General features: G+C 44.1%; 1 protein-coding gene and 3 long non-coding RNA genes across 4 annotated transcripts in view; 3 read left to right on the forward strand and 1 right to left on the reverse strand.

Moving 5' to 3' along the window:
* Nucleotides 1-5,755, reverse strand: part of LOC309364828 — a 29,946-nt gene extending 24,191 nt beyond the window's left edge. The window contains exon 1 of the long non-coding RNA XR_014165886.1: nt 5,144-5,755. This is a non-coding gene — a long non-coding RNA (uncharacterized lncRNA). The remainder of the gene's footprint in view (nt 1-5,143) is intronic.
* Nucleotides 5,756-5,882: 127 nt separating this feature from the next.
* Nucleotides 5,883-11,193, forward strand: ZFP36L1 (ZFP36 ring finger protein like 1). Its single transcript, XM_081902259.1, has 2 exons — nt 5,883-6,091; nt 8,588-11,193. The coding sequence occupies exons 1-2, from the start codon at nt 6,035-6,037 to the stop codon at nt 9,539-9,541; spliced, it is 1,011 nt and encodes a 336-aa protein (XP_081758385.1). The 5' UTR covers nt 5,883-6,034; the 3' UTR covers nt 9,542-11,193.
* Nucleotides 11,194-14,693: 3,500 nt separating this feature from the next.
* LOC309364860 lies at nt 14,694-20,602 on the forward strand. Its single transcript, XR_014165895.1, has 3 exons — nt 14,694-15,050; nt 17,829-17,907; nt 20,016-20,602. It is a non-coding gene; the product is annotated as an uncharacterized lncRNA (long non-coding RNA).
* A 1,637-nt stretch (nt 20,603-22,239) lies between these two features.
* The window catches only part of LOC309364806, a 142,648-nt gene continuing 137,748 nt past the window's right edge, over nt 22,240-27,139 (forward strand). Inside the window, exons 1-2 of the long non-coding RNA XR_014165879.1 lie at nt 22,240-23,805; nt 24,032-24,139. This is a non-coding gene — a long non-coding RNA (uncharacterized lncRNA). The remainder of the gene's footprint in view (nt 23,806-24,031; nt 24,140-27,139) is intronic.

The following is a 27,139-nucleotide window of genomic DNA, read 5'->3' on the forward strand; positions in this document are numbered from 1 at the left end:
TGTTTGTTTTTCTTTAGGGCACATACTCTTTTGAAGGCGATTGGCCATCTTACAAAGATGATGGGCAGTGGCATGGAAAAAAGAGGGAACCTGATTGGCTAGGGATAAATGAAGCAATATTTACCTAACCCTGAAAAACAAAAAGGAAACAAGAGGGGACTTCCAGACCGTTGCTATTTTAAATCAACAGTGGGATTCAGTTGCATACTGGGAAATTCAGGTTGTGCAACTGTAGTTGGTTGGGAGGTCTTCCAAAATAAACCCACTTTTTTGCAATAAGGAAAGTGAAGAAGGAATGCACTGGAAAGTGCGGGATAACGTTTCCTTGACAAAAAAGATTTCTCCACACATCCTCTTGTCCCCTGCCTAGAAAGCATGGGTCCAAGAGGTTTTCCACTTGTCCCTTACTTTCAAGGCATGGGTCCAAGCGGTTTTTCATTCGTTCAACTGCTTTCCCCTGGGAATACCTGCTGTTTACCACTGAATCGGAATAAAAGTCAATCTGCAGAAAAACTGCTTGACGTTTGTTTCGATTCAGCAGTAAACAGTGGGCTTTTCCAGGGGAATGCAGTGGGACAAGCAGGTGTATAGACGAGCCCCATGTCATGTAACCTCCCTGGAAACAAATCAGGGCGAATGCTCAATAAACAGGTGGTCTGGAAAAGCCCTACAAGTTCTAGTGTGACATAGAATACATTAAAAGCCACCATGCTGGGCCCATGTAATGTATTAAACTAAGGCATCCACATGTTTCCACCTGTGGGGTAAACAGCAGCTGAGAGTGTTGATTTTAATTGGGAAAACAGTGGACTGTGGTCCCAGGCCAGTTTCTCCCCCTCCAGTGGTCACGCACACACACACACACACACCATCCTGACTGTGGATATCCCTTATGGTGACAGGTTGTGCTCTCATGTGTATTCCTGTTCCATTAAGATATGCCTGGTCAGATCAGCCTGCTAGTACCTAGACACAAAGCCTTGTGGGACTACAGATGTATCCCTAGGAAATCATTGCAGCAAATCATACGAAATGTTTTTAAAATAGTAAATATAATTTGACTAACCTATTAAGATCGAATGTGACTGGTTCGTCATTCTTGTGTATACACACAATATTCATTTTAGTGAGATTTAGTTAGCCACATTATACCTGGTCAGGTAATCTGTCCATCTAGTTTATTATCTCCTCAGAGTCCAGGCAGAGGCCTTTTCAAATCTTCTGCTACTTTCCAGTGGTACCTTGGGTTACAGACGCTTCAGGTTACAGACTCCGCTAACCCAGAAATAGTACCTCGGGTTAAGAACTTTGCTTCAGGATGAGAACAGAAATCACACGGCGGTGGCAGCAGGAGGCACCATTAGCTAAAGTGGTACCTCAGGTTAAGAATAGTTTCAGGTTAAGAACAGACCTCCAGAACGAATTAAGTTCTTAACCCGAGGTACCACTATACTGTATATCATTTTAACTGGAGACCTAAGGCAAAGAACCTGAGACATCCTAGATGCAAGGCTCTGGGAGCTTTGCCAGCAAGCAGCTTTGCCTTTTTTTTGTTGCCCTGCCCTCTTATTCTAAACTGATCTTGACAGGCAGAGATAGGCCAATAAAAACCTAGGCTCAAATCGTTTTAGTGGTGAAGTAATTATCTGTTCCAGCTTCCTCCTTTGAATTTAGCAACTGTTGGAAAGTCCCTGCAACGATAGCTCTAAACTAATGATTAAAATAGCTTATAATTATATATTAAAAAGGTTCTGAGCCCAAGAACAAGCATGGGGCACAGGGCCACAAAACAATGGCAGAAGAGAACCTGCTCCAGTTGTTCCATTTACTCTCGCTTTCAGCAACAGAATACAGCAGCTTAAAAAAAAACAAGAAGAAGAAAACTGGCTGTCTCTTTAAATACAGGAAACGTGCGTTGCTCACATTCTTTGCTCTCTCTCTCATCTTTTGGTTATCTTTGGCTGATCAGCGAGGTTAAGGGAAAGGGAAGATGAGTTTCAAGCCGTGTTGCCGAAGTAGCACAGGCGACAATGAATATACATATACAGAGTGAGTCATGCTGGCTGTCTACACTTGTAAGCAGTGCAGTGCCAATGCCTGTTCACGAGTTGGCATAAGAACATAAGAGGAGCCTGCTGGGTCAGGCCAATGGCCCACCTAGCCCAGTATCCTGTTCTCAGTGTGGCCGACCAAATGCCACTATGGTTGTAGTGCAGGTGGAAGGAGACTGTGAGCACACTTCAGAAACGTGCAAGGCTGAGTGTGTCCTCCAGTTGTGTTCACATAAGTAACTGTTTATGTAGATGGCTAACCAGTGGCCTGTTAGATGTTGTTAGAATACAACTCCCATCAGCCCCAGCCAACATGTTCAATGATCAGGGATGATGGGAGTTGTAACCCAACATCTAGAGGGCCAGAGTTTCTCCATCTGCGGTTTACATATAAACAGTAGCATCTATGTTCCTTCGAACTTAATCTGTTCCAGGAGTCCATTTGACTCCCAAAACCATTTGAAAACCAAGACATGGCTTCCAAGTGGTTGCAGGAGCTTCCTGCACTAAATCGGAAGCCGTGGAAGCTGCGTCGGATGCTCGACTTCTGAAAAACGTTTGCAAACCAGAACACTTACTTCCGGGTTTGCTGCATTTGGGAGCCGATTTGTTCCAGAGCCAAGCCGTTCCGAGTACCAAGGTACCACTGTATTGTGATTATACAGCATTAATTTAGCCAAGCTATGAGTATGGGAGCCCCTCCCCCCAATACTTATCCTATGGGGGCCACAAGAAAATATGAAGCATCCAAGGAAGAGCCTTGTGAGGGACCACAAACAATTGCAAAAATAAACTGTGGAGGCAGGGAGATGTGGTGGTGTGTAGAATTTGACCGAGGCACATTTTTTGGAATCCCTATTTGCTTAATTTCAAATCTGTACGATTACCACAGCTGAGGCCTCTTGGGAGTTTAGCACATTTTGCAAGCCAGAGCTAACTCACAAGGAAAATCCATAGCATTCATTCCGATTTACTTCTGAGTAAACTTTTTGTTTAAGGTTTGAGCACAAGTTTGTAAAACAGAGTTGAGTGGCCATCTGCCACGCATGGATTCTTTAGTTGAGTTTCCTGGGTTGGACTATGTTATGTACTGAGTTGAATAGGATCCAAAATGCAGCAGTATGATTGGTCCACAGGAGCCACCCAATCCAGCTCCAGGTGGAAGTGAATCCACAACCTGCTTGGCCTACAGGAGAATCCCGGAATTAGCCAATCACATGGGGCCCATTGTGTAAATAATGTATATAAAGCAGACATTCTGGGGGAACTTCCATTCCTCCTCACCACTATGAGCTGAATAAACAGCATGAAATCCACTCTCGACTCCGAGTATATTTCAGACTAGATGTCCCTTCGGGCTCCCTTTCCAACTGTATGATTCTATGAACACGTAGGCTTCACATTCGAGCTGCAGGCGCGGGAACGGCTGCTCCTTTTCGGGCTTTACGCGCCACACGTGGTAAGCTCCTTCTGCCTCTCGGGCCTCTCCGCACTTCCGGAGGCGGCCATGGCGAGGAGGAGCTGGCCATTGCGCTCCCCCAAAGGGAGGAGCCACTTCCGCGTCCTTCTCGGCTCGCCTCCTTCCCTCCCCATTCGAGCAGTTTCCATCGCTTGCGAGATTTCCCGGACAAAAGGCTTAAAGCGCGGGGGTGAAAGGTGGTAGCCCTGCAGCAATGGCCATTGTTCACGCCACCCACACAGTTTCTTCCTCCTTCCCGCCTCGTTCCCTTGTCATCTGGCAACTGGGTGTTATTGGGAGGGAGCAAAGGTTTCGGAAAGAGTCCCGTTTCCCTTGGGAGAAGCGGGGCAGCGCGCAAACGCCAAAATGAGCAAACATCCTCTTGCTAACTAGTAACACGTTTCGAGTTATTTATGTGAGAGCGAGCGCGGGTTATTTCCTACAGCAGAGTCTTGCCAGTTTTCCACAAAACGGAAAAAAGGAGTAACGCGGGGAGGGAGGGAGGGACTGCGAGTCAACACGAAGCGACTCAGCTTGTAAAAATGCAAAGGCGGCGGCAGCAGCAGGGCGCTGTTAAAAATGGAGGCAATCAATTTCAATCAAAGCAGGCAGCTGCGAGCCTGCCCGAACTGGAAGGCTCTTCGGAGTTGGAAATCGCAGCTCCAGCCCGTGCAATCTAAAAGGAGCTTCAAATGTTCCCGGGGAGGTTGGGAGGAGGGGGGAGAAAAGAGGAAGGAAAACGGGGGAGAGAGATCTGCAAAGTCTCGCTCCGAGAGCAAGTGGCCTCGTTGCGCCGCAGTGGAAAATGCACTGGAGGCGCGCTCTTTCATAACAGCCCCTGCATTTTGAACTGTGGTGCCATAAACATCTGAGGGCTTGTGTGGGTGACCCTTTGCTGTAACATGAGCACATGGAAATAGGAAGGGGGGGGAGGAAATAGTGGTATTTCCACTTCACTCTAACCTTCTGTTCCACAACTTAAGGGCAGCGAGAGAACTGATTTAAACTCTAATCGCCTTTCCTTCCCAGATGCAAATCGTAGAGTTCGGCTGAGAGTCACGTTCCAATGCATGTGTCTTTTTTCCTAAACGGAATCCCGCCAAAAGAAAAAAACCGGAGGGCACTAGCATTTGAGTGAATTGGGAAACCATCTGCTAAATAATTAAAAGAAATGGGGGCGGGAACAAAGGAGAAAGATGAAAGCGGTACCACTGTAGAAAGCCCGTCGTTCAAAACATCCCCTCCCCCAATTTGTAGTTTCTCAAGCGTGCAAGACAGAGAAAGAGCCTTTTATAAGACCTTTCTAAAAAGCCGGTCGCCCTTGCAGAAACAATTCGCCAGTGTTGGGATCAAAATCAGTAGCTGAAAACTACCGCAATGGGGTCTGTAAAAAGAACAAAAACGAGGATTCTGTCGAACAGAAATCTCTGAGCTGAGCAAATACCACTAATTCACTATTCTAAATCCAGTGTTGTAAAAAGAAGTAGGGCGCGCACTCCCTGTCCCTTACTGATGCTTTAGTTTTAAATTCATTCTCCGCGAGGAAGAACTTTTGCAAGTTCTTAATTTTAGACACCAGCCTTACGCACGCTTACGCGCAAGGCAGTCCTTTTTTTATTTTAACAGAACTTACTTCCAAGTAAATGTGCCTCAGATCACACAGCCTTGCCCTACTCAGCTCACATAGAAGTGAGCCCTGCTCGAGTTCACTCGGATTTCCTTCCGAGTAACGTAGTCATAAGGTTTCAACTGCCCGAGACATCAAATATACTTCCCTTTACTTGTGCGCGCTCGGTGTGAAAAGAAAGTCTAAAGTTGACTCCCAAGTTTTTGCTTTTGTTTCCCTCTAAACAACATGGAGGAAATGAAATCGCGAAGACGGGCACTGTAACAGCGCCCCAGAAAGCTGCTTCAAAGAAAGACAAAAAGAAACGGGGCTGAGAGCAAGGAAATTTTGCAAGGAAACAGTTTGATCCCGCCTTTAAGGAAGGAGAAGGGAGGGCAGGCCGGAGTGGTTGAAGTGAATAGCGTCACATGTTGCATTCAAGTCCTGACAAAAGAGTCTTATCGAGTCCTCCCCCCGTTTTCTAATTAGAGGTAACTTGCACAAACACTGTACTTCTAAAAAAAATCCCCCCTTTTAAAAATAACAGAGATCGCCTTTAAAAAGACCCTCCTCCCCCTTTTCGCCCTTCTTGAAAGTTTTTTCGCCCTCCTTGAAAGTTTTTATAGGTTTGACCGCATGGGTGATTCAGACTCTACGTCAGTCATCTTCCCTCCGCCTTCTTCCTCATTTAAATGAATTTGGAGCTCCTCCCACGGGGTAAGGTCTGAAACTTTATAAATTGAGCTTTACGCAAAACTCTTCTGGAAGGAGAGAGAAGGGAGAATTGCTGGAGCTGGAGGGGGCTAGAGGAGTACCCAGGGAAACTGGAGGCTGTGCCTTACAACACTGTGATTCATTTTATTTTTCTATTCTAATATACTTATTCCACGTCTTCGCCCCTCCTTTTGGTAGCTGAAGATGTCTACAGCCCTCGTGTCTCCAACGATCTTCGAGCTGAGTGAAGTTTTATGCAAAGTAAGTTGTAGCCCCTATTATCTCTTAAAACTTCTCAAGGGAATGGTCTCTCACTCTGCATCTGTCACCAGCCCCCCCCCCCCCCGTCCTGTTTTTGCTCCAATATTCAGCGTTTCAGGAGCCTAAAGTTTTGCTGGGTGTTGCGTGTTTTTAAGCAACGCAAAGTTTTGTTTGGGAGTTGGTCTGGAGCCTTGAAGAGTTATTTAGGCTGCAATTCCGAGCACGCTTACCTGGGGGTAAGCTTCATTAAACTTAATTGGGCTTACTTCTTAGTAGGCATACTTTAGATTGCTTTGTTAGGGAGATTTGCCTAGGAAGAAGTTAAGGTAGGTTATTGCGCCAAATCTAGTAAAATGCTGTTTAGGGTACTGTCACAAACTAGCCTTCTTCGCTTCCCGTGTTTTTGACTTTGTTGGACTCTTTTGTTCAGTTTTTGTTCCGTTTTTTCAAGAGTTTCAAATTTGGGTGCCTTCTCGAAGAAACTTGTTAGATGTTTTCAGTGACTTGCTGGGATTGCATTCCGAAATGGTTGCCATGCAGTTTGCCCTCTTGCTTTTTGGCTCAAGTTTACAACGGCTGGTCCTTATTCCTTTGAAAGCCATTCAAATGTAGGAAAGCTTGTTTTTAACGTGTGCAGAAGTGACTGGCCCTCTTATTTTCGTGAACCAGAAAGTGTGTTTAAGACGGCAGCCCCTTTTCTTGTGGGAGTTGCCCTTCATCCTAGATTCTGTGCAGTACTTTGAACTAAGGCGTGCCGTGGTTCAGTTTAGACTTTTGCTCATGTTGCGGAATGTGAAATTTTAGCAACTTGTGCATAGGGAGCCGAAGGTCCCTACTGCATTTCAGATAGCAAAACCAACCTCCGGGGTTCACTTGGAACTCTTAACGCGTGTCTTGGAAAGTTTCTTGCTTGCAATGCCTTGCTCAGCCGCACGTCTAATTGCTTACTTGGGGTGGGGAAAGATGGCTGTGGCCACTTTCCCCCGCAAGTGGGATCTGTTGCTGTTTTTCACGTCTACTGGCTTCTCCTTGGTTGGAAAGGAGAAAATCGGGTGTGCGCGCGCGCGACTGGATGGAGATGTGGAACTGGGGCTTTTGCAGAAGAACGTTTGCAGGCAAGTCACCGGCCCTTCCCGCCTTTAGTTCTGCAGTTTGCTGCTGCTTACAGCCAGCAGTTTACCAGGCTTATCTCTCATTCCACTCACGCGGCTGCGTTTTTCTCTTTCAAGCGGCCTTATCTTTGCATACCCGAAGTCTTTGCCTGTATGCATTTCTCCTACGTTTATAACCAAGTTGGAGGAGAACTTGCTGGCGGATGAGATCAGTGTTGTGGGAAAGTTAACAACTATAACTAGGTTGCAAAGCACTACTTCATTGAGAACAATGTCACATTGGAACTAGTAGTTTAAATTCTGAAGTTGCACAGCTGATTGTGCTTTTTCATGGACCCCTCATAACTTCCAAAACGGAGCAAACCTGGGTGTTGGTTTTCCACTTACCATTAAGTGTGTTGAATATGGATGCACAACAATGACTTTTTAAAAAAAGTCTCATAGAGTAAACATAAACCGGACCAAGCCCCAAGTCTTGCCTTTTACCAAGCATGTCTTCTTCCTTGATGCTTTCAAGCAGTTTAAAACTGAAGCTGCAGACTCTTCTTTGCTGCCAAATGGCTAATTGCAAAGGAATCCTCTTGCGGTTATGGGTGAATTTTGCCATGGATCACATGAAATGCAATTCCTGTGCAGGAGGTGGAGCAAGAGGGATGGGATTAATTTAGATTAGTAACTAGCATGTTTCCCAAAGTCTCACGCCTCTTTTCAGCTTGAGTCTTACACACTTCCCCCACCACAGATATTTTTTTTTTTACTCCAGAGTGGGATCTGTTGTATATAGCAATATAATTATTAATTATGATTATTTGTTTGCCTGTATTCACTTCTCTCCCTCCTCCTCCATCCTTTCTTACTGGAAGGGGCATGGGAATAGGAGTTGAAGAATGTGCTCAGAAATTTGGGAGTAACTAGGTTAGGCCTTTAAGGCATAAATTGCATAGTGGAAGTATTGAATCCATGCCTAGCTCGGAAAGGAACATGCTTGGGGGATGTGGCTGCTTAAGGAATAGTTGGCTAGGCCTTTGCCTAGGGCAATGAAACAACATGTATTTCATTGTGGCATTATGCTTGGATGGAACAAATGAACCTGAAGCAAAAGCTGTTGTATAGCAGCATTGATTACTGTGCCGCTTTGGAAGTATTTTGACATACTGTATAGCTCTTCCCTGATAGAAAGAGGCTCAACTTTTAGATTGTGCCTTTCATTTTCCTTGACCCAACCTGTGGCGCAGAACAGAGTCTAGGGGCTTTGGGAGAGCCTATTATGCACATAAGGAAACTGGGAGGGAGGTATAGGTGCCAGGTTTTAGGCTGCATCTTGCTGAAAGGTTCTTGAGGAAGTTGGGTTGTTGACTGGCCTCTCCTTTTCCCCCTGCTATAGAGTAACAAGATGCTGAACTACAGCCCTTCTGGTGTCGGAGGGTGCCTCTTGGACAGAAAGGCAGTGGGAACCCCAGCTGGCGGGGGTTTCCCCAGGAGGCACTCGGTCACCTTGCCCAACTCCAAGTTCCACCAGGCCCATCTTCTCAGCAGCCTCAAGGGGGAGCCAGCCCCAACTCTCGGGCCCAGGGAGAATCGTTTTCGGGACCGCTCCTTCTCTGAAGGTGGCGAGCGCTTACTGCAGCAGAAGCAGCCTGGCGGACAAGTCAACTCGAGTCGCTACAAGACGGAGCTATGCCGCCCCTTCGAGGAGAACGGGGCCTGCAAATACGGAGACAAGTGCCAGTTCGCCCATGGCATCCACGAGCTGCGAAGCCTGACCCGCCACCCCAAGTACAAGACGGAGCTCTGCCGCACTTTCCACACCATTGGCTTCTGCCCTTACGGGCCTCGCTGCCATTTCATCCACAACGCTGAGGAGCGCCGCGCTGTAGCCAGCGGCCGAGATCCTGCCATGGCCGACAGACCCCGCCTCCAGCACAGCTTCAGCTTCGCAGGCTTCCCAAGTGCCATTGCTGCCAACGGGCTGCTGGACAGCCCTACTTCCATAACCCCTCCGCCCATCATGAGTGCTGACGACCTCCTGGGCTCTCCTACTCTGCCTGACTGTGCCAGCAACCCCTTCACCTTCTCCAGCCAGGAGCTGACCAATCTCTTTGCTCCCAGCATGGGGGTGCAGATGCCTGGTGGTGGTTCGCCCACTGCTTTTCTCCTCAGACCCATGTCGGAGTCCCCCAACATGTTTGACTCGCCTCCAAGTCCTCAGGACTCTCTCTCCGACCAGGAAGGCTACCTGAGCAGCTCAAGCAGCAGCCACAGTGGCTCTGACTCGCCCATCCTGGACACCTCGAGACGCCTCCCCATCTTCAGCAGACTCTCCATCTCTGACGAGTAACCTGGTGTTGCCTCTCGGCCTCTTCTAGCCTCTCTTCTTACAATTTTAAGCTTGTAATCTCTCTCCTTCCCACCTCAGCCCCCACCCCCAAATCTTCTTAACATCTCTGGGTTAGATGTTAATGCAAAGATAGTCCACTTGCCTAAAGTCCACTCACTGGCTGAAACCACAAGTGCCAAAATTACAGCAAAAAGTGATAATCGTTTACAAATGTAGTGCCTTTTTTTAACATGTTCACTGTGACTATATTACCTCTCCAGCTGCAGAGGGCACCAGCAGCCTCCACAGAGCTCTGTGCATTTCCAGATGTGCAGGGAATATCCGGAACCAGCAGCTCCTATCACTGGCCATGATGCAGAATCTTCTTTCTCTAGCCAGTGTTTTGTAGACATATGGCATGTGGACGCCTGTTAACATCCAGCCCTTACCACCTTTTAAAGACTAACCTTGCCTGAATCTACTCAGGTCAGCCAGAAGAACAGCTGAGAATGGACAGTAGCTGTCACATGCATGGGACTTGGTGACTGGAGAGGGAAGCCAGATGGACAATGAAAGACTTGCTTTTGGTGCTACAAGTTCCCCGTGTGTACATGTGACACCTTCAAAAGCGAAACAAAAAAAAATAATGGGGGGGGGTGTCTAACGGTGTTCATTCCACACATGCAAGTTCTGTGTAAACAAAGTTCCAGTAGTCATAGCTTTAATGGTTTTGCTCTAGATTACAATAGACCTATCCATAGAGCACTCACGCCAAGCTTTTTATTTTTATTTTCCTGGGTTTTTAATTTTGTATAACTTTTCAGAAATTGGAGAGCAAATTTTGCTTGTCACTGCACAACAATATAAAGCTTATTTAACTTATCAAAACGTATTTATTGCTGAAACCTATGCTTTTTTGTTAATTTTGTTCATATTTATCTGGATGAATTCATAGAATATATTCTTTTATGTTTAAATTATGATCTTCCATATTAATCTTAAGATTGTGAAGTCTTTTTCTTTCCCCCTTCCCCACAGTTTAATATATTATACTACAATGACATTTTTTGTAACTTTACACTTTTTTGGTTATTTTATTTTTAAAAAATGAAAAATTAATTTAAAAAAAATGCAACAGCTGTGTTTGGATTATTTATTTTAGATCGTTCCCCTTTTTGTGTCAGACTGCAAATTGAGTTTAATGTGCTTCTTTGCCTCTATGCCCCAACAAGGCCTTTCCTGGATGGGATGAAATTCTGACCACATTGCTGTCATTGAAGGCTTCGTCAGTGACTTCAGTAGGGTCACGATTTCACTTCTGGCCTCAAGAATGTATACGCACAAGCTGTGCTGTGAGACGATAAAATGGAAGACTGCTTGCTTCCTTTTTTGTAAGTACTTAAAGGAAAAAAAGTCTACCCTCTGGTTTCAAGTGCCTATCAAAAGACATTCCAAATGCAGTTTGTCTTTGCATTTCTGTATTCCAAGAATGGAGTGTTTCCTCATTTAAGGTAAACTTTACTGGCACAAAGAACACATTGAATGTAATTTTTCCCATTACTGTTCACTACATTGCCTTTTTTCTTTCTTCCTTTGTGTGAGTTTATTTAAAGAATCTTTTGTAACGACTGTTTGCAGTTTAAATCAATAAACCCCAAGTGTTTTTTCAAGAATTTGATAGTGAAATTGGTTTTCCTTGCAGAAAAGTTCAATAACTTCCAGTCTTGACAAATCCTCTTGCACCAGAATAGAAGTTAATTTGCACAAGAACTCCTGACTTTCCTTGTGATCTATGTGATTAGGCTGGGCTAATATTTATGCATCTTATCTTTGGCTTGCACTTCTGCTCTTCTTAGATGGGCTATTTTTATATCAGATAAAAAAATTCCAGTAGCACCTTCGAGACCAGCTAAGTTTGTTATTGGTATGAGCTTTCGTGTGCATGCACATTTCTTCAGATACCACTGCATGCACATGAAAGCTCATACCAATAACAAACTTAGTTGGTCTCTAAGGTGCTACTGGAAGGATTTTTTTTATTTTGTTTTGACTACAGCAGACCAACATGGCTACCTACCTATTATCTATTTTTATATAATAAGTTATTAAATAAATACTGCTTCAGGGATTCAAACATGTTCAACTCCTGCTTTGAGAGCATATTTTGTTGGCCAGAACAAAACAGAAAAGTATTGTCAAAATGCCAAATAGTTCATCAAATAGCAGAGTGAACGCATTGGGTGGTTTGCGTTCTAATCTGAACTTTATCTTGAGCTTCCAGGAATTGTTGAAAACATGTCATTGCCCTCATACACTTCCTTTATGTGCCAAATGTTCAAGAGTCCCTAAGAATATCTCTCCATGTGCCTCTACACAAACACAACTCCATTATTTGTTCATTTTGCTAAATAGGAGTACCAAGCTTATTGGCACCTTGTGACAATTTCTCAAATGTCTCAGGCAAGAAAAAATGGGTTTCTTAATGCAACGCATGCACACACATTCTTCCAAACTGCTGGATTTGTCTTGCAAGCCTCTGGGATTTAGTAGTCCCAGTGTCACCGTGCAATAACAAAGGGACAATCCAGAGCTAAAGAACAGGGTGGGGGTGGGGACTGCTTCAAAAAATGTTAATGGGAAACAAAAGTGACAGGAACACAAACCAAACATGGTGCTCCTGCACTCTCAGCCCTTCAACAGTAGGGTCTGGAAGAAGATGGTGTTTGTCTGAATTGCCTTTATTATATTGCAAAAATAACATTGTGGATTAGCACTGACTCCACTAGATACATGAAAATTTTGGTTCAACTAGGAAACAAAACTTCTAGAGTGAGGAGCAATGCTCCATCTTTGCAGAAAAAAATACTACTGTGGCAACTTAAAAAACAACACAGGTAAATTGCACAGGCTTTCATAAGAATCAGAATTGTAGAGTCGGAAGGGATCCTAAGGATCATCTAGTCCAAGTCCCTGCAATGCAGAACTATGCAGCTGTCCCATATGGAAATCGAACCTGCAACCTTGGCATTATCAGCACCACACTAACCAGCTGAGCTATCCAGAGCTCATTTTTTCAGATGCAAGAAGTGTTGCCCACTATTGGCTAGGGGAGGGTCAAAAAATTTAAGAGGCACAGTAGGACTCTTATGCCTGTCATAGATTTAAGCTCACCTCTTGCATTTCATGGCTTCTTGACAATTTTGTGATAGAGTAATGGCAAGTGACTGTTAGTCACCCAGGAAGTTGCATGGTCAAGTAAGGATTTGAAGTTGAGTCTCCCCAGTCATGGTCCAGCTCCAAAGAGGCCAGAGGAGAAGAAGGATGACCAAGACAGCTGATGATGAAAAAGAAGGGCTTGTTAGAAAGGGTGCTGTGAAACAACAAGACCCCCCAGCACCTAAAATGGACAAAGAATGTGTACTGCTATTAGTGGATGGGCTGAAGAGTCTGAATCTCCCTGAATGACTAATGTGAAAGGATTTGGAAGATGGAATGTAGGTTGAAAAGTAAAGATCTGATTAAAAGATAATGGATGTCCAGAAAGTAGAGCTTAAATTGTGCCTAAAGACAGGAAAGCGTCCAGGAAGCAAACAGGCTTTTGTGGGTCTTTGAGTCAAGGGACATCAGGCTACTTTTGCAGAGTTGCATAGCAAGAAGAAACATGCTAGCTGTGACTTCTACAGTTACTACAATACAGTGGCCTGGTGGCATTTAGGAAGCAGAAGCACATACCTCCAACATTTATCTGATGAAAAAGAGGGCCATCCTAGTCTATTATTATTATTATTATTATTATTATTATTATTATTATTATTTATTCCCCACCCATCTGACTTGGTGGCCCCAGTCACTTCCCTATACAGGGCTGCCTTCAGATGTCTTCTAAAGGTAGCATAGTTACTTATCTCATTGGCTCAGGTCGCATTGCTCTATACGCTCCAAAAAATTTCTGATGAAAATAGGGTTGTCCTAAGGGAAAGCAGGGCATTATTGGATCAAATCAGAAACTGGGACAGCTTTTGTAAATCCGGGACTGTCCCTGGAAAATAAAGATATTTGGAGAGGTACTGAGAGGTGATGCTGTGAACTGAATTTCACTTATAGGCTGAACTAAACAGTAAGACTTCTAGTATTCTGCTTCTAATACAAAGTGTTTCACATTTAAAAGGTAAGTGAAAAGGTTTAGGTTGAATTCGAGCGAAACCAGTGTCTTGAGGAAATTTTAGTAAATAGGCCTTTGACTTGCCTGGTATCGTAACATGATGATCTTCCCGCTGTGGTTGTCTTCCAATACAAGAAGGGACGTGTGCTGCAATAAACTTGGATTTCCAAAAATAACAGCTGATATGTATAAGAAGCTTAAAAGGAAAGGGGACAAAGCTGATTCTGATAAGTCCTTTCTGTCAAGGCATGACAGAACAAATGCAGCCTTTTAGAAGCTATTTGCATCAAATAGGGAAGGGGCCACTATTTCTCTGCATGTGAGAAGCCATAGCACATGAACTTCCAAAAGTAGCTAGTGGTGTATATGTAGGAATTGGATTAGCAAGAGAATTTTGCTTGAAATAAGTTAGGGAGTCTGTTTGGGGGGAAACACGTTTCTCAACTCTTCCCTTCAAACACTCCTTGAAATGCTGGCTGCAGGTTCCATGTAAGAAGAAAGAAAAGTTCTGTTAAGATTGTGCCTTTCCCTTCGTTTAGGGGGAGTGCTGGTTCACCCCATGCAGGACAACAAAAAAGGCAGATCCTGGGACTTGGTGGAGGACTTCTGCCCACCCACATGCTTTGTTGGTGTTTGCTGCTGTAGGTATTTACTTGCACTGCATTTCAATGTCTTAAGAGGCCTGCTCTAAACCAGATCATATGGGGATTGCATTACCCAAGAGCATACCCCTCAACTGTCCCATTTTGAGCGGGACATCCCAGGCTTACAGAGGCCACCCTGGCTTCTGTTGGGATCCTGGGATGTCCTATTTTGGCTCCTGTGAGATTGCAGCCCCCAAAGATGCACTTTTTTGGGGACTTGTAGAGCCAGTTGCAGCATCAGGGGCACAGGGGCACTCCTCTCGGCCCACCAGCCCTTGCCCTCAGCACACTCAGGTGTGCCTCCTCATGGTGCGCAGGACACAGCAGATGTGCCAAGCGAGGCAGGGAAGAAGGGAGAAGGAGCCGCCAGACTCCTCAGGATGCAGCCTATGTCCCCCTGTGCCAGCCGCCTCAACATGGTGGTGAGGAAGCACCAAGGGTGAGGCAGGGAGTGGAGAGGAATGCTCCACAGCAGCACAAACGGCACTGGGCTGTGACATGTGCCCCGTCATGGCTGGGAGCTAAGCAGGTGCCCACAAGCCCCGAGTGGCAACAGCACTGCCTTGAGAGCTGCTACCTCCGTCCAACGTTGGAAGAGAAGAAGGCAGGATCCAGATCTGGCTCTCTCCACACCACCTCACTGCTGACTGGCTGCGTTCTCCACCAGCAGCTGGCTTAAGGAGAGTGTATCCAATCTCGGCCTCAAGGAAACTTGCCTGCCAGGGTGAGATGGAGATTCTGGCCTTGGTGACCCCTGGAAGCCCTTCTGCCTCTGTGCTTCTATGAGTCTATTATTCAACTACAGATATGGTCAGGGAGAGGAAGGGGGTACTGGAATAGGCAACTGTATTATCTGAGCATGTGCAGAAGGCATTTCAGTGCAAGATGCACTTGGGGGGTCACTCTCGTGTGAGTTACATGATCCGCATGGGAACATGGCCCCCAAAGTTGTGTTTCCTGATTTTCTTCTGCAGCATGTTGGAGGGTATGCAAGTGTGTAAAGCAGCACAGGCTTGATCTTACAACCGCTTGGTTGACTAAACTATGTCTGGTCTCTACCAAAGGCTACACTTATTCCCTAGACAACCTTTGTTTTAAATAGGTCTTTAAAACATCCTAAATGAATACCTGCTGTGCTCAGACTGAACGCTAAGGGCAAGAGCGGCTGCTGATTTATGACCTCCCCCACTAAACCATGGGGGTTCTAAAGGAACCCACTGCAGCGTTTAAACAGAGCCAAAGGCGTTGAACACAGTTCTGCAATAACAACAGAGGAAACGGGATTGTGGGTCGGTTGCTGCCAGGCATGATGTGGCTTTATGACATTTCCTCATGGGTATAACAGAACTCCTATTTGCTGTTGCTGTTTTATGGGGCAGTCTGGGTTGCGCTGGGTTGTTTGCACCGCAGATCTTTTGAATTCCACCACTTCGTTCTCAGGTTCCTTCCTCCACCCCCAAGCTCCACTTCTTGTTTCTCAAAGTATTATTACCTGCCAATCTTTCTTGAAGCAGTTTCACTCTAAACGACTACTTCATATGAACACTCAGAGGAACATGAGAGCTCTTGCCTCTTCAATACCTGCTACAAATCAGCCTTTTAGAAAATAGTTTCGTCTTATATCCCCTACCACACACCCCTTCTTGCTCAATACACAGAAGTGAAACCTGCAGTTAACTGCCTTAAGATTTTTTTCAACTGTCTGTTTAACATCTGGCTGCCATCTTCACCCCCACAGCAATCAAAGCGTGCCATAGCAATTGGCATTTCCTCACTTTCTAAAATAATTGGAACCAGAAAAACCATCGTTGGGAAATCTGTAGCCACCCAGATGCTGCTGAACTACAATTCCCATCGTCCCATGCTGGCTGAGGCTGATGGGTGTTGGAGTCCACTAACATCTGGAGAGCCATGTTTCACATCCTTGCAGTAAAGTCATTCCTTTTTTAATATAAAAAACTAGCATGATGTGGTACCGACGCAGGGGCGAGTGCTTTATGATGTGAACACATTCTTGGGTTTGTCTGTTTGTTTCTATAGCAGTTTTAATTTTCAAAGAGCCGCAGTCTATCACCTTCAGCATTCTTTAGCAATGTTCTGAGAGCAATCACCATTACTTCCCGCTGGGAATTTAATGCAGGTCAAAGCTTAATATTTTCTCTGCTGGGTTGCAGTGCTTCTCTCGCACAGTCTGCTTTGCCCTTCAACCAGAAAAAGAAAGCATTAAGAACAAGACAGAGGCGTACCATAGTCTTGACTGCATCTCAGAGAAGTACTTTGGCAGGTTTAACAACAGCTCCTATATGCTACAGTTTCAAGAGCACAGGAAAGGTGCAATGTTGATTTGTTCATGCTCTTTCCATGTAGCACCACTTCATAGGGTTCTTTAAAATGCAGTACTGATATTTTTTTTTGCAACAGGGATGTTGGAAATAATCTAGTCCAGCCTTTGCTGTGGTGCTCTCCAGGTATTTTGGATCACAACTCCCACCCGCTGCAGCCAAGTCATGGGTGCTCAGAGCTGCAGTTCAGAAATACCTGCAAGGCCAGCAGGTTCTTCGTTCCTGCTTTAAAAGGGCAGTTGTGAGAAATGCTGAAATCATGTACATGAAACACTTAGTGAAAAATATGTAATCTTATTGTTATAATATTTATTGGTAATTAGGTATTTTTATGCCTCCCTTTAATCAAACTCTCAAGGGAGTTTACGAGAAGGAATAAAACAATTAAAATGCAAGTGCAAAAGCAGCATAGTTAACTAAAAGGATGCACACCTCAGAGGGAAGCTCATTCCATAGGTGAGGGGCCACCACAGAGAAAGCCCATTCATGGGATCCTACCCCATAAATATCACTAGGCATGATCTTTTTCTTCCCCACTGGCATCCTGGAGGTGGCATAGGCTGTATAGACACTATGTATTTAAAGCACATGACTTTCCCCGAAGAATCCTGACCTTGGTAGTTTGTTAAGGGTGCTGATAATTCTAGCACTGTGAGGAGTAAACTACAGTTATCCCCCTGTTCTTTGGGGGAAGTCATGTGCTTTAAATGTATGGTGCAGACCACTGACTTTTTCTAAAGGTGTGGATCTGCTAATAGTCAGCTTCACATAAATATTATTCTCCTTTGGCCCTGTGTTGTATTTTTATGGTATGGATGAACCACCAGGCCTTCTGCTCGCCAGAGGAATAAAATTAATTCTACAGTGAACTGCGATGACAAGTTCTTGACAGATTTCTTAATACTAGAAACAAGTGTTCAATATGTATGACAAATAATTTACTGCCTCTTTTATGTGTAGCAAAATGCTTGCCCTCCTGTTAATGGACTTCATCCTCTTCCTTTAGTTTCCTCTCAACCAGTTTTGAATAATGAAGTAATGCTAGTCTGGGTAACTTAATATAGCTATAAGATAAGATTTTAACCAGGAAATGCAGTGCAATGAAGATCATTCAGAGGCCTGTGTAAAATGTGTCATTGTTTTTTGTCTACATCGTTTAGAAGATTGATGTCAAGTGTTCATGGTTGCAACTGGGATCGGCGTAGGAGTCTGTTCAAGTCTTGCTTGGCTTCAGATGCAGTAAGTTCGCAATATATTTCCCCATTCCCTTTGACTCTCTTGCCTTCCATCATCACCCAGAGCAACACAGGGTGTGTTGGATTCTGGGTAGGTTTGTTTGCTGAAGGGCATCTGCAACTGCAAGACATCAAGTAATCTCTTACAGGTGTGAAACAGCTACCACTGGCCAAACACCAGAGAGGCAACACTCATACCACATCAGACAAAAAAAAGTTGAAGTAATTCGCACATTCAGTTATGAGTCATTTGGATGATGAATTCCACAGTAGACTGATGCAGCAGCAGCAACAGAATCCTTTAGTGACTTACAGACTAACAAGTTTATTGTGGCATGAGCTTTTGTGGACTAGAGGCCACACTGCTGCTCACCTCATTCACCAGACTTCATCGACAACAAGCTTCAAAGGAAGCATTTAGTATGAAATCACAGAACTATAAATTATAGCATATTCTATTCTGTTAAGGCTAAATCAGAAATGTGGGTTTCTCTCCCCACCACCATAGGTGTTTAATCAGAACTGCATAGATGGAGAGACAGTATTCAAACCAGGGACTGCTGCTGTAAGTTGGTGTCTCTGTTAATTTCTGGTACAGCAGGGATGGGCTCCCTTTTCATTTCATCGCCTTTTCCCTTGTGGCCAACTCTCAGTGGGGCTGCATGCTACTTGTGGGCAGGGCCAAAACAAGCACACATGCATAGCCTGCAGATGTACACAAATGTGTAGACTCTCACCTCCCTTCAGCATGAGCTTATTTCCAAGCCAAGTCGCTATGAGGGGGAGGCAGCAGACAGATGGGCAAGTTATATCTGGCCTGGGGTTCGCCTCTCCTGTTGTCCACATTTGAGTTTCGCATGGAAATGACACAGCTCAGACAAACTGCTATCTCTTATATTTCATGGCCTTTAACCCCAGTATTTACCATTTGTGTCTCCCCCTTCCCCCATATGCATATATGTGCATGTCTGCCAACACTCCACACATCTGAGAAACATTCTCCATTCTTAAAAGCCTATACTATAATAAATCTGCTAGTCCTTAAGGTGCCACAAGACTCTTTATTGAGTGTTGAGCTATCAAATGACAAATATGTGAGTCAGCTCTTGTTATGAGGACAGATAAAGGACTTTATATAACCTTGCAGATATATTCCTTACCCTAACCACGACTAATGTTTCAAGTATTCATATTTTCCCCCAGTCTGTCTTGAATACGGATGACAACCCTACAGCAGAAGCCGCCCTCTATCTAGCAAATGTATAGTGACCTGAGAAGGAGGAGGAAGGGTTGGCGTGAGAAAGAGAGAGATGAAAAGGGGAGGAGGTGGGAAGGTAGAAGTTGGTAGTCCTGAGAAGTATGTCCTACATTCAGCCGATCATAATCTATATTGGATCTGATCTATTTCCTGGATATTAACACCAGGTGGGGCATGTCACCACATGACACAGATATCTGCCTGCTCTAGCATGCCCTGTTCCCACAGGTTAAGCTCACCCTCCTTGCCATGCAAGGCCCCCCCCTCAAAAAGCCACAGAGAACTGTATGTTCTCCTGGGTGTTTTTAACCACGCACTTCCTCTTATTGGTTTATTTTGTTCCTGTGCTGGAGCTGAGGCTTGACTGGTGGATGAGAGCGTGGGGTTTGTGGCACTGACTAAACACACCACTTCAGGCAGAGGGCTGCTTCAGTGTGTGTGCGCGCACACACACACACACACACACACACACACAGCTACTGTTGTTTCCCTTGCTTCTAACCCAAGCTGCAGCTGTCCCAGAACAAAACTTGACTGAGAAGAGGCATACCAGGCCAAACCCAAAGTCCCTGTAGCCCATTGTGTTATCCTAGTAGCAGCCTATGGGAAGAAGGCTGGTGGCTTCCAGGAGAGAAATTCCCAGTTGTGCAATGTTATTTTATGGAAAAGGAAAGAAAACAATTATTTAGCTCGAGGAGAAAAAGAATATATTATGCAAAGTTTATTATAGTTAATTGCAACTTTGGTTGTAGGAAAATTGTAACTAGGTTAAGATGACCTAGAAATGTGCACTTCCTTCCTTATACCAATACTTAGCAGTCAATTAACTAATCCCTTTGTCTTTGTCCATGGAGTTTTCTTGGCAGGGATACTGGAGTGACTTGCTGGTTCCTGCTCCAGGTGGTTGGACAGTGTTCTTGAAGCTACCAGCATGAGTTTGACCAAACTGTGGGAGGCAGTGGAGGACAGGAGTGCCTGGCGTGCTCTGGTCCATGGGGTCACGAAGAGTCGGATACGACTAAACAACTAAACAACAACAACAACTAATCCCTGGTCCAAAGACAATGTCTGTGCCCTTCACAATAGCACGTAATAATCAGGGCTGGCTCTACTATTGGTAGAGTGAGGCAACCACTTCTGGCCACTGACTCTGAGTGCCATAAAAGGATAGCAAATTGTTAGTGATTTGATTTTTGATTATTGTGTTCATCCTTCCAGGGAGACGCATTTGCGGGAGTTTCTGCCTCAGTACCAAAACAACTTGGTTTACTTAGGTACAGCTTGATTTGTAAAAGGGGTACATCAGACAGCAAAATGTCTTGGTCTAGCCCTGTGCACTGATACCGGCATCCTTGGAATCAGATGTAGTCCCTACTTCTTGACTCAAATAGTCGACCCATTCAGCTTTTCAAGATCACCATGTAATAATTGAAGCTCCTCAGAACCGAACCAAAGTCATGGCTTCCCCCCCCCCCAAAAAAAGAATCCTGGGAACTGTGGATTGTTAAGGGTGCTGATAGTTGTTAGGACAGCCCTATTCCCTTCACAGAACTACAATTTCCAGTGTTTCTTGGGGAGAAGAATTGACATCATCCATTTCATGCTAATCAGATTCAGCAGTCCATTTTGCCTTCTATTCGGATATTGGCCAGATACAGACGATCATGATTAATCCTTTTGCTCAGTCCTATTTTTCCAGAAAAAGAGGTGCCGGAACTCACCGTGAATGCTTCCATTGTTCTCTTATAATGGCAATGGCGCCCACCTGAGAGGTGCTGGAATGGAGTTCTGGTGAGTTCTGGCTGAAAAAAAGGCCCTGCTTTTGCTAGTGCATGCAACCTCATTTCCAGAGCTGGTAACTATAGTTTCCAAGTTTGGATGAAAAGACAAACTATGACTAAGAACAGACGTCCTTCTTTTGATTGATTGCACTGTAAATAGAGGAGCAAAAGTGGTTTTGTGAACAGGCAGAGGACTTGTTCATATTGTGTATTATTAATCTGAGATATGATCATTTAAATGTGACCGCTGTTAATTGGGCAAAGCTATTTACCAGTTTTGTTATTCTAAGCTGGGCTTGAACTCAGAAGTCACAGCTGACTTACAGTAACTCTTCCAACCAGTTCCATCCCTAGCCCAACAATCACACAACCCACCCTCAAAAACCACAGCTTTTTCAGTTGTTCTGTACCATACAGCTAAAAACAACCTTTAAAAAAATAAGACTCAAAAACCAAATAATTTTGCATCTGGAAAAAGATCTGTGTATAAAATAACTCCAGCGAATTAAAAGGAACACCAGACTTTATTCCCAATGTCATTTTACTAATACAGAACTTGCTTTCTAAGGAATAATATTTGTTGTATGATACACTTGTTGTCCACAGTTTTCTTATTGCTTCTTCTGGAATTCTAATCCATGATCTGAGGAAAATTAGGGCGTTGCACCTATCTACCATTCCCAGCAAGAGGGTGGTAGTGCTGTTGCTGATTCATTGCCTACAGATTCACATCTTCTGCAGCATATAGCTCAAAGAGGTTAGCAGACTGACTTCACACATTGCAGAAGGTGGGAAACTTAAGTATTAAGATAGCAGCAGCAAGTGTTGAAATATTCACCACTGTAAACATTATAGAATTATGCAGAGTCTGGAATATGAAACAAATAAACTTCAACTATGTGCATCATTTTCAAAATAACAAAAGGGACTTCCTCTTCTTTTTGAGTGCAATCCAAAATTGCTTCCCTCTATGCCCACCTAGCAGTTCGAAAGCACAATTAAGTGCAAGTAGATAAATAGGTACTGCTTTCTAGCGGGAAGGTAAATGGCGTTCCGTGTGCTGCTCTGGTGCCGCTTCGCCGGAGCAGCTTCGTCACGCTGGCCACGTGACCCGGAAGTGTCTGCGGACAGTGCTGGCTCCCGGCCTCTAGAGCGCACAACCCTAGAGTCTGTCAAGACTGGCCCGTACGGGCAGGGGTACCTTTACCTTTACCTTTATGCAACAGCTTATGAATGACTTTAGTTCCTACTCCAGATCACCAATAATTACAAATGGAGCGGCCACAATCCAAGCTCAACATGCTTAGTGTGTGGAGTGGCCAATTCTTGCAATTGAATTTGAGGAAGACAGAGGAAGTTAGTCCTGTAGGTAACCATTCTTACCACTGGATCTCTCAAAAAAGGGGGAACAGGTAATAAAATGGCAAATGCAAACACAGTAAGTGTGAAGTGATGCTAACAATGACAAAACCCCTAAATTCTGATTATGATCACATGACAGAAAATTTTTTGAAGGGAGCTTTAGCATAGTGACTAGCTCAAATATCAACTTATTCATAGGCCCCCATCCGCAATGAGATCACGGTAGTCTACTTTACAGTGTTATCGTAGATTACTGAGATAATTATGTGAAGCATACTGAGCTTTCAAAAATCACTATATAAATGTATGTATTATGCAGGAATATATCCCTTTCCCCCTCTTGATGGCCTATTAGCATAATCTCCCTTAGCTAGGCATTATCCCTAATATGAGGTATTCCCTTTCTCGGGCATTAAGTGTACCTTGCACATTTCAGACCAAAATAGCAGATTCTCTGCTACCTGATATAGACCTTGTGCACTATCAAGTGATCAGGAAAGAAGCAAAACAGGTACTACAAGGGCAATGACAAAGCAAACACCCCTCATAGATAAACTCTAAGTAGACACACCCAAGTCTCCAGGGCTAACAGCCCCATGTAAACTGAGCATTTCAAAATAATGTGCATTTGATCCATGAACAGGCTGATAACCACTATACTTATTTGATCTGGTATATATGATATAGACTCTCCCCTGCAGTTTCAGGCTATCTGCAAAAATGTTGACTGAACCTCTCACAGGCCACCATACATGTCTGGTGGGCAACCTTTCACCTGCACAGCTGCTGATCTTTAATCTGAAACCAGCACAGGCTTGGTAAATGAGGCTGGAAAAAAGGGAAACAGAATGCCGTTTTTTTTGGTAAGGACCTTCAGGCTAGACGTGTGGCTCCCAGAGATTTTACAGGTGATTGTCCTGCCTCACGCCCAGCAGATAGAGGCTCTTGTGTGCAAGTAAGACAGACATCTTTATGCACGCAAGTAAGAGTACAGGATTTGGCAGCAGACATAGTGTTCAAGAGTCACAATCCAGGAATCAAGCAAGACATTCAGAACTGGACAGAAGCATCAAAGGGGTCACAACAGTTTCCACACCGTTGAGGCACAGTGGGCAGAGCCCTGTTCCAACTCCAGTTCCCCCCAATCAGCTCTGTTTTTTTTTCTACCTCTTCCTGCATTGGGGCATGCTGACTCAATCCTGTGTGGGAGTTTTTTTGCAGTCAAACTTAACAGTGCATATCTATGCTAGTTAGTAAATGAAGGGGTTAAGGGCCACAGAGCTGTAAAATGCTAGAGAAAGGAAATGGCTAGGTCACGCCCCCTCACCTTTGGGAAAGGAAGTTGTTTTGTTTGTTTCCTGTTCCTCTCTCACTCTTCTGTCTGAACTATGTAACTGACCACATGCATGAGGTTGGGGCACCCTAGCTCCATGCTTGAAGATACTTTTTGGGTTTTTGTACTGAAGAAGCTTTTACCTGTGATGTTTCTGCTGTGATTACTGTAAGTAAAGCTTTGAAACTTAGGAAAATTTGTGGCCTATTCACTCTGAGAAGGGTAGAGGCAGGGGGAAACTGTAAGCATTTAACACTGGGACATTTAATGGTCTAACAACTTATATTTCCCACACTTTGTAAACACTGCATAGATTTGTGTTTTAATCTCTACTGGGGGCTGTTTTGGCTAAAGAGTGAGTCAAGCCCCTCCCCCACTTTTTTTTTTAATTCAGAGGGTGAACTGGGGGCAAATGTGGAACTTCAGGAATAATTGGTATTCACCAGTTATTTCCCAGTATCCTGGTCCTGGTAGCGCTTCGTGGTTCCTGACATCGATTCCTGTAAGTAAAGTAGGGGGACAGATAAGATGGTTAATAGCGTACATAAAATATTAGTTCTGACTCTTTCTACATTTGAGTTGTTTTTTTGCAGCCATTTCTTTCGTAAACATTTTTGTGTGTAGTAATCATTAGCAAGGAACAGTTTGCAGAAACCCCTTAGAGGGAATGAGGGTGAAGGAAAGAATGAAGTAAACAATACAAAATAAGGAACAGTGAGGGAAAAAGGGAAAAAATGTTGGCAATGACCTCACGCTAGCTAGCACCACTTGCATGATATCTAATCGAGAACTGGCTTTAAACAGCAAATATTGTTTTAAAAAAGTTTTTCAATTTCCTGAAATCATGAAGGAATTATTAGGGCATCTTTGCTGCTTTTTAAAATTACTTTTATTTTTAAAAAAACTGGCACCAGCACACTTCAAGATATTTTTCCCATGCTGGCGCTGCCCCAGGCTGTTTACAGCAGTTAAGTTCATAACATGGAATAGCAAATTGTTGGAGTGATATTTCCATATAGCAGCAGTGAGGAGCCTGAGAGCTTCCACATGTTTCTTGACTCTAACGCCCATCAGCCAGCCCTAACCTATTGGTCATATTTAGGGCTGAAGAGAGTTTGCTTTATTTTATTTAACAGAATTTGCATACCACTTAATTGTAAATAAAACCTCTTAAATAGTTCACTACACACACACACACGTACACACGCACACACCCACACACAAATATACATAAATTATAAGCTGCATACAATATGAAATAAGTACATTATAAGCTAAAATTACAGCTAAAACACATATCAACTTTACATGTCTAGGTAGTCTTGCCTAAGCAAAAATGGGAAGACTACAAGCAGGGCATCAACAAGAATATGGTAAAGGCTTAATAGCAATGAGTAGGGAATTCCAAAGTGTAGGAGCTTTCACACTAAAGGCTCGATTCCTTACAATGAACATTATGTGGAACTTGTAAAAGTGCCAGAAGTGGTCAAGTGGCACATATCTGGTTAGGTGATCTTGCAAGTAAACAGATACCAAGCTGTTACGAGCTTTACGTACTGATTGTAACACCATGAGTCTGGCCTGGTAACAAATCATCAACCAGTGCCAGAATCTGAGGAGGGATGTTATATGCTCCCAGCGTCCCACTTCCTGTCAGCAATGAAGCTGTAGCACTAACAACAGTCTCCAGACTCAAGTGCAAGGGAAGCCCCACAGAGAGTTGGGATTCAGCAACATCTGGAAGACCACAGATTGCCCATCCCTGCCTCACACAACCACATTCTGTGCTGCAACCTAATAGCAATCACTGCACGAGTTAAGGAAATAACTGCATTTTCTCTAGTGGAAAATCACAAACACCATTGGGAAAATGAGGCAACAGAAGCAGAGCCTGAAGGGAAAGTGTCTAGATGGCCCACAGCAAATGGGTCACAGCTGCATTTAACATTCTAAAACATGGTTACTTGAAAGGCCTGTAAGAAAAAGAAATAGTTTAACATTATTAAAATAAACAGGCTTGAGGAATTCTGCAAGATGGAAATTTTTTGTTGCCTGCTCTTCAATGCACCTACCATGATCGCCATTCCTTGGCACCAACTTTGTTGCTGCCATGTACATACCTCAATAATTTCAAGTTTTTGTGCTGTTGGCATATTTTAAGCAGTGCAACACACACTGGTTGTTGAAGGACATACTAAACGTCTACATAGTTTACCGGAACAGGAATAAAAATGGAATTATTTCTTAAAGGGGGCAATCACATTTTAAAACAACAACAGACTTTTAAGTTCTTATGTGCAAAATGTCTTACAGTCCTTAATCCTTTGTAGATGTAATCATCATTCAACCTTTATAAGCAATGTACCACCAGTCTGCAGTGTCTTTATGAAATACAGTTTCTTTACACATATTTCACATACCAAGCCCACAGCAAAAGGCACTTTTTCTTGTTGCTTGCATCAGGCCAACGGTAATCGCTACCCCAAATTTTGCTGATGTCTTGCCATTATCAAGCAAACCAGGCCACGTTCAGCCTTTTGTTTCTTCAATGACCCCCTCCCCCCCCCCGTAATCCCAGTTGCCAGGCTGTCTTCATGAGGAAACTATCCTGTGATTATTTCCAACCCTTGCTAGATTCATGAATCTGAGTTTGCTCAAATTCTTAGCCATTGTTTTCCAAAGTGGGCAATACTGTCCCCTGGGGAGCGCTGGAAAGATCCAGGGGTGCAGTAGTAGTAGCCTCAGGTGCAGCTGGGGGATGTTGAATAAAAATAAGGGGGCAGTGGAAGCATAAAGAAAGAAGAAGAAATTGAAAATCCATGCATGTTTCATCTGTTGTGTCAGGTCAGACGCTGTTGCAGGATGCAACAACGCCTCTCCTGGATCTGGCAAGGGATTTTCCCATGCTTGGGTGAACGCTTTTCAGCTTCACTCAGGCCTGGGAAGTGGATCACAGCTTGCCTGCCTATTTGACCAATGGCAGTGACGCCGGCCCTGCCCCGTTGCTTAAAGAAGGTAGATTCCAGGGGGGCACTGAGTATTATTATTTTTTCTGAAAAGGGGGTGGTAAGCCAAATAAATTTGGGAAACTTTGTTCTAACCCTTCATTGAATGTAGAGATGGTCGGGGTAGAGGGTTTGCCCTCCCCCAAACTTAATAATAATAATAATAATAATAATAATAATAATAATAATAATAATTTATTTATACCCTGCCCATTTGGCTGGGCTTCCCCAGCCACTCTGGGTGGCTTCCAACCAAATATTAAAATACAGTAATGGATCAAACATTAAAAGCTTCCCTAAACAGGGCTGCCTTCAGATGTCTTCTAAAAGTCAGGTAGTTGTTCATTTCCTTGACATCTGGTGGGAGGGCATTCCACAGGGCAGGTGCCACTACCAAGAAGGCCCTCTGCCTTGTTCCCTGTAACTTGGCTTCTCGCAGTGAGGGAACCCCCAGAAGGAAGACAGCATAAAGTGTAATTTCCCAAGAACTTGGCAAA

Source organism: Podarcis melisellensis (genome assembly GCF_964234715.1).
Source record: "Podarcis melisellensis genome assembly, chromosome: 1".
In the NCBI taxonomy this organism is placed as follows: domain Eukaryota; kingdom Metazoa; phylum Chordata; class Lepidosauria; order Squamata; family Lacertidae; genus Podarcis; species Podarcis melisellensis.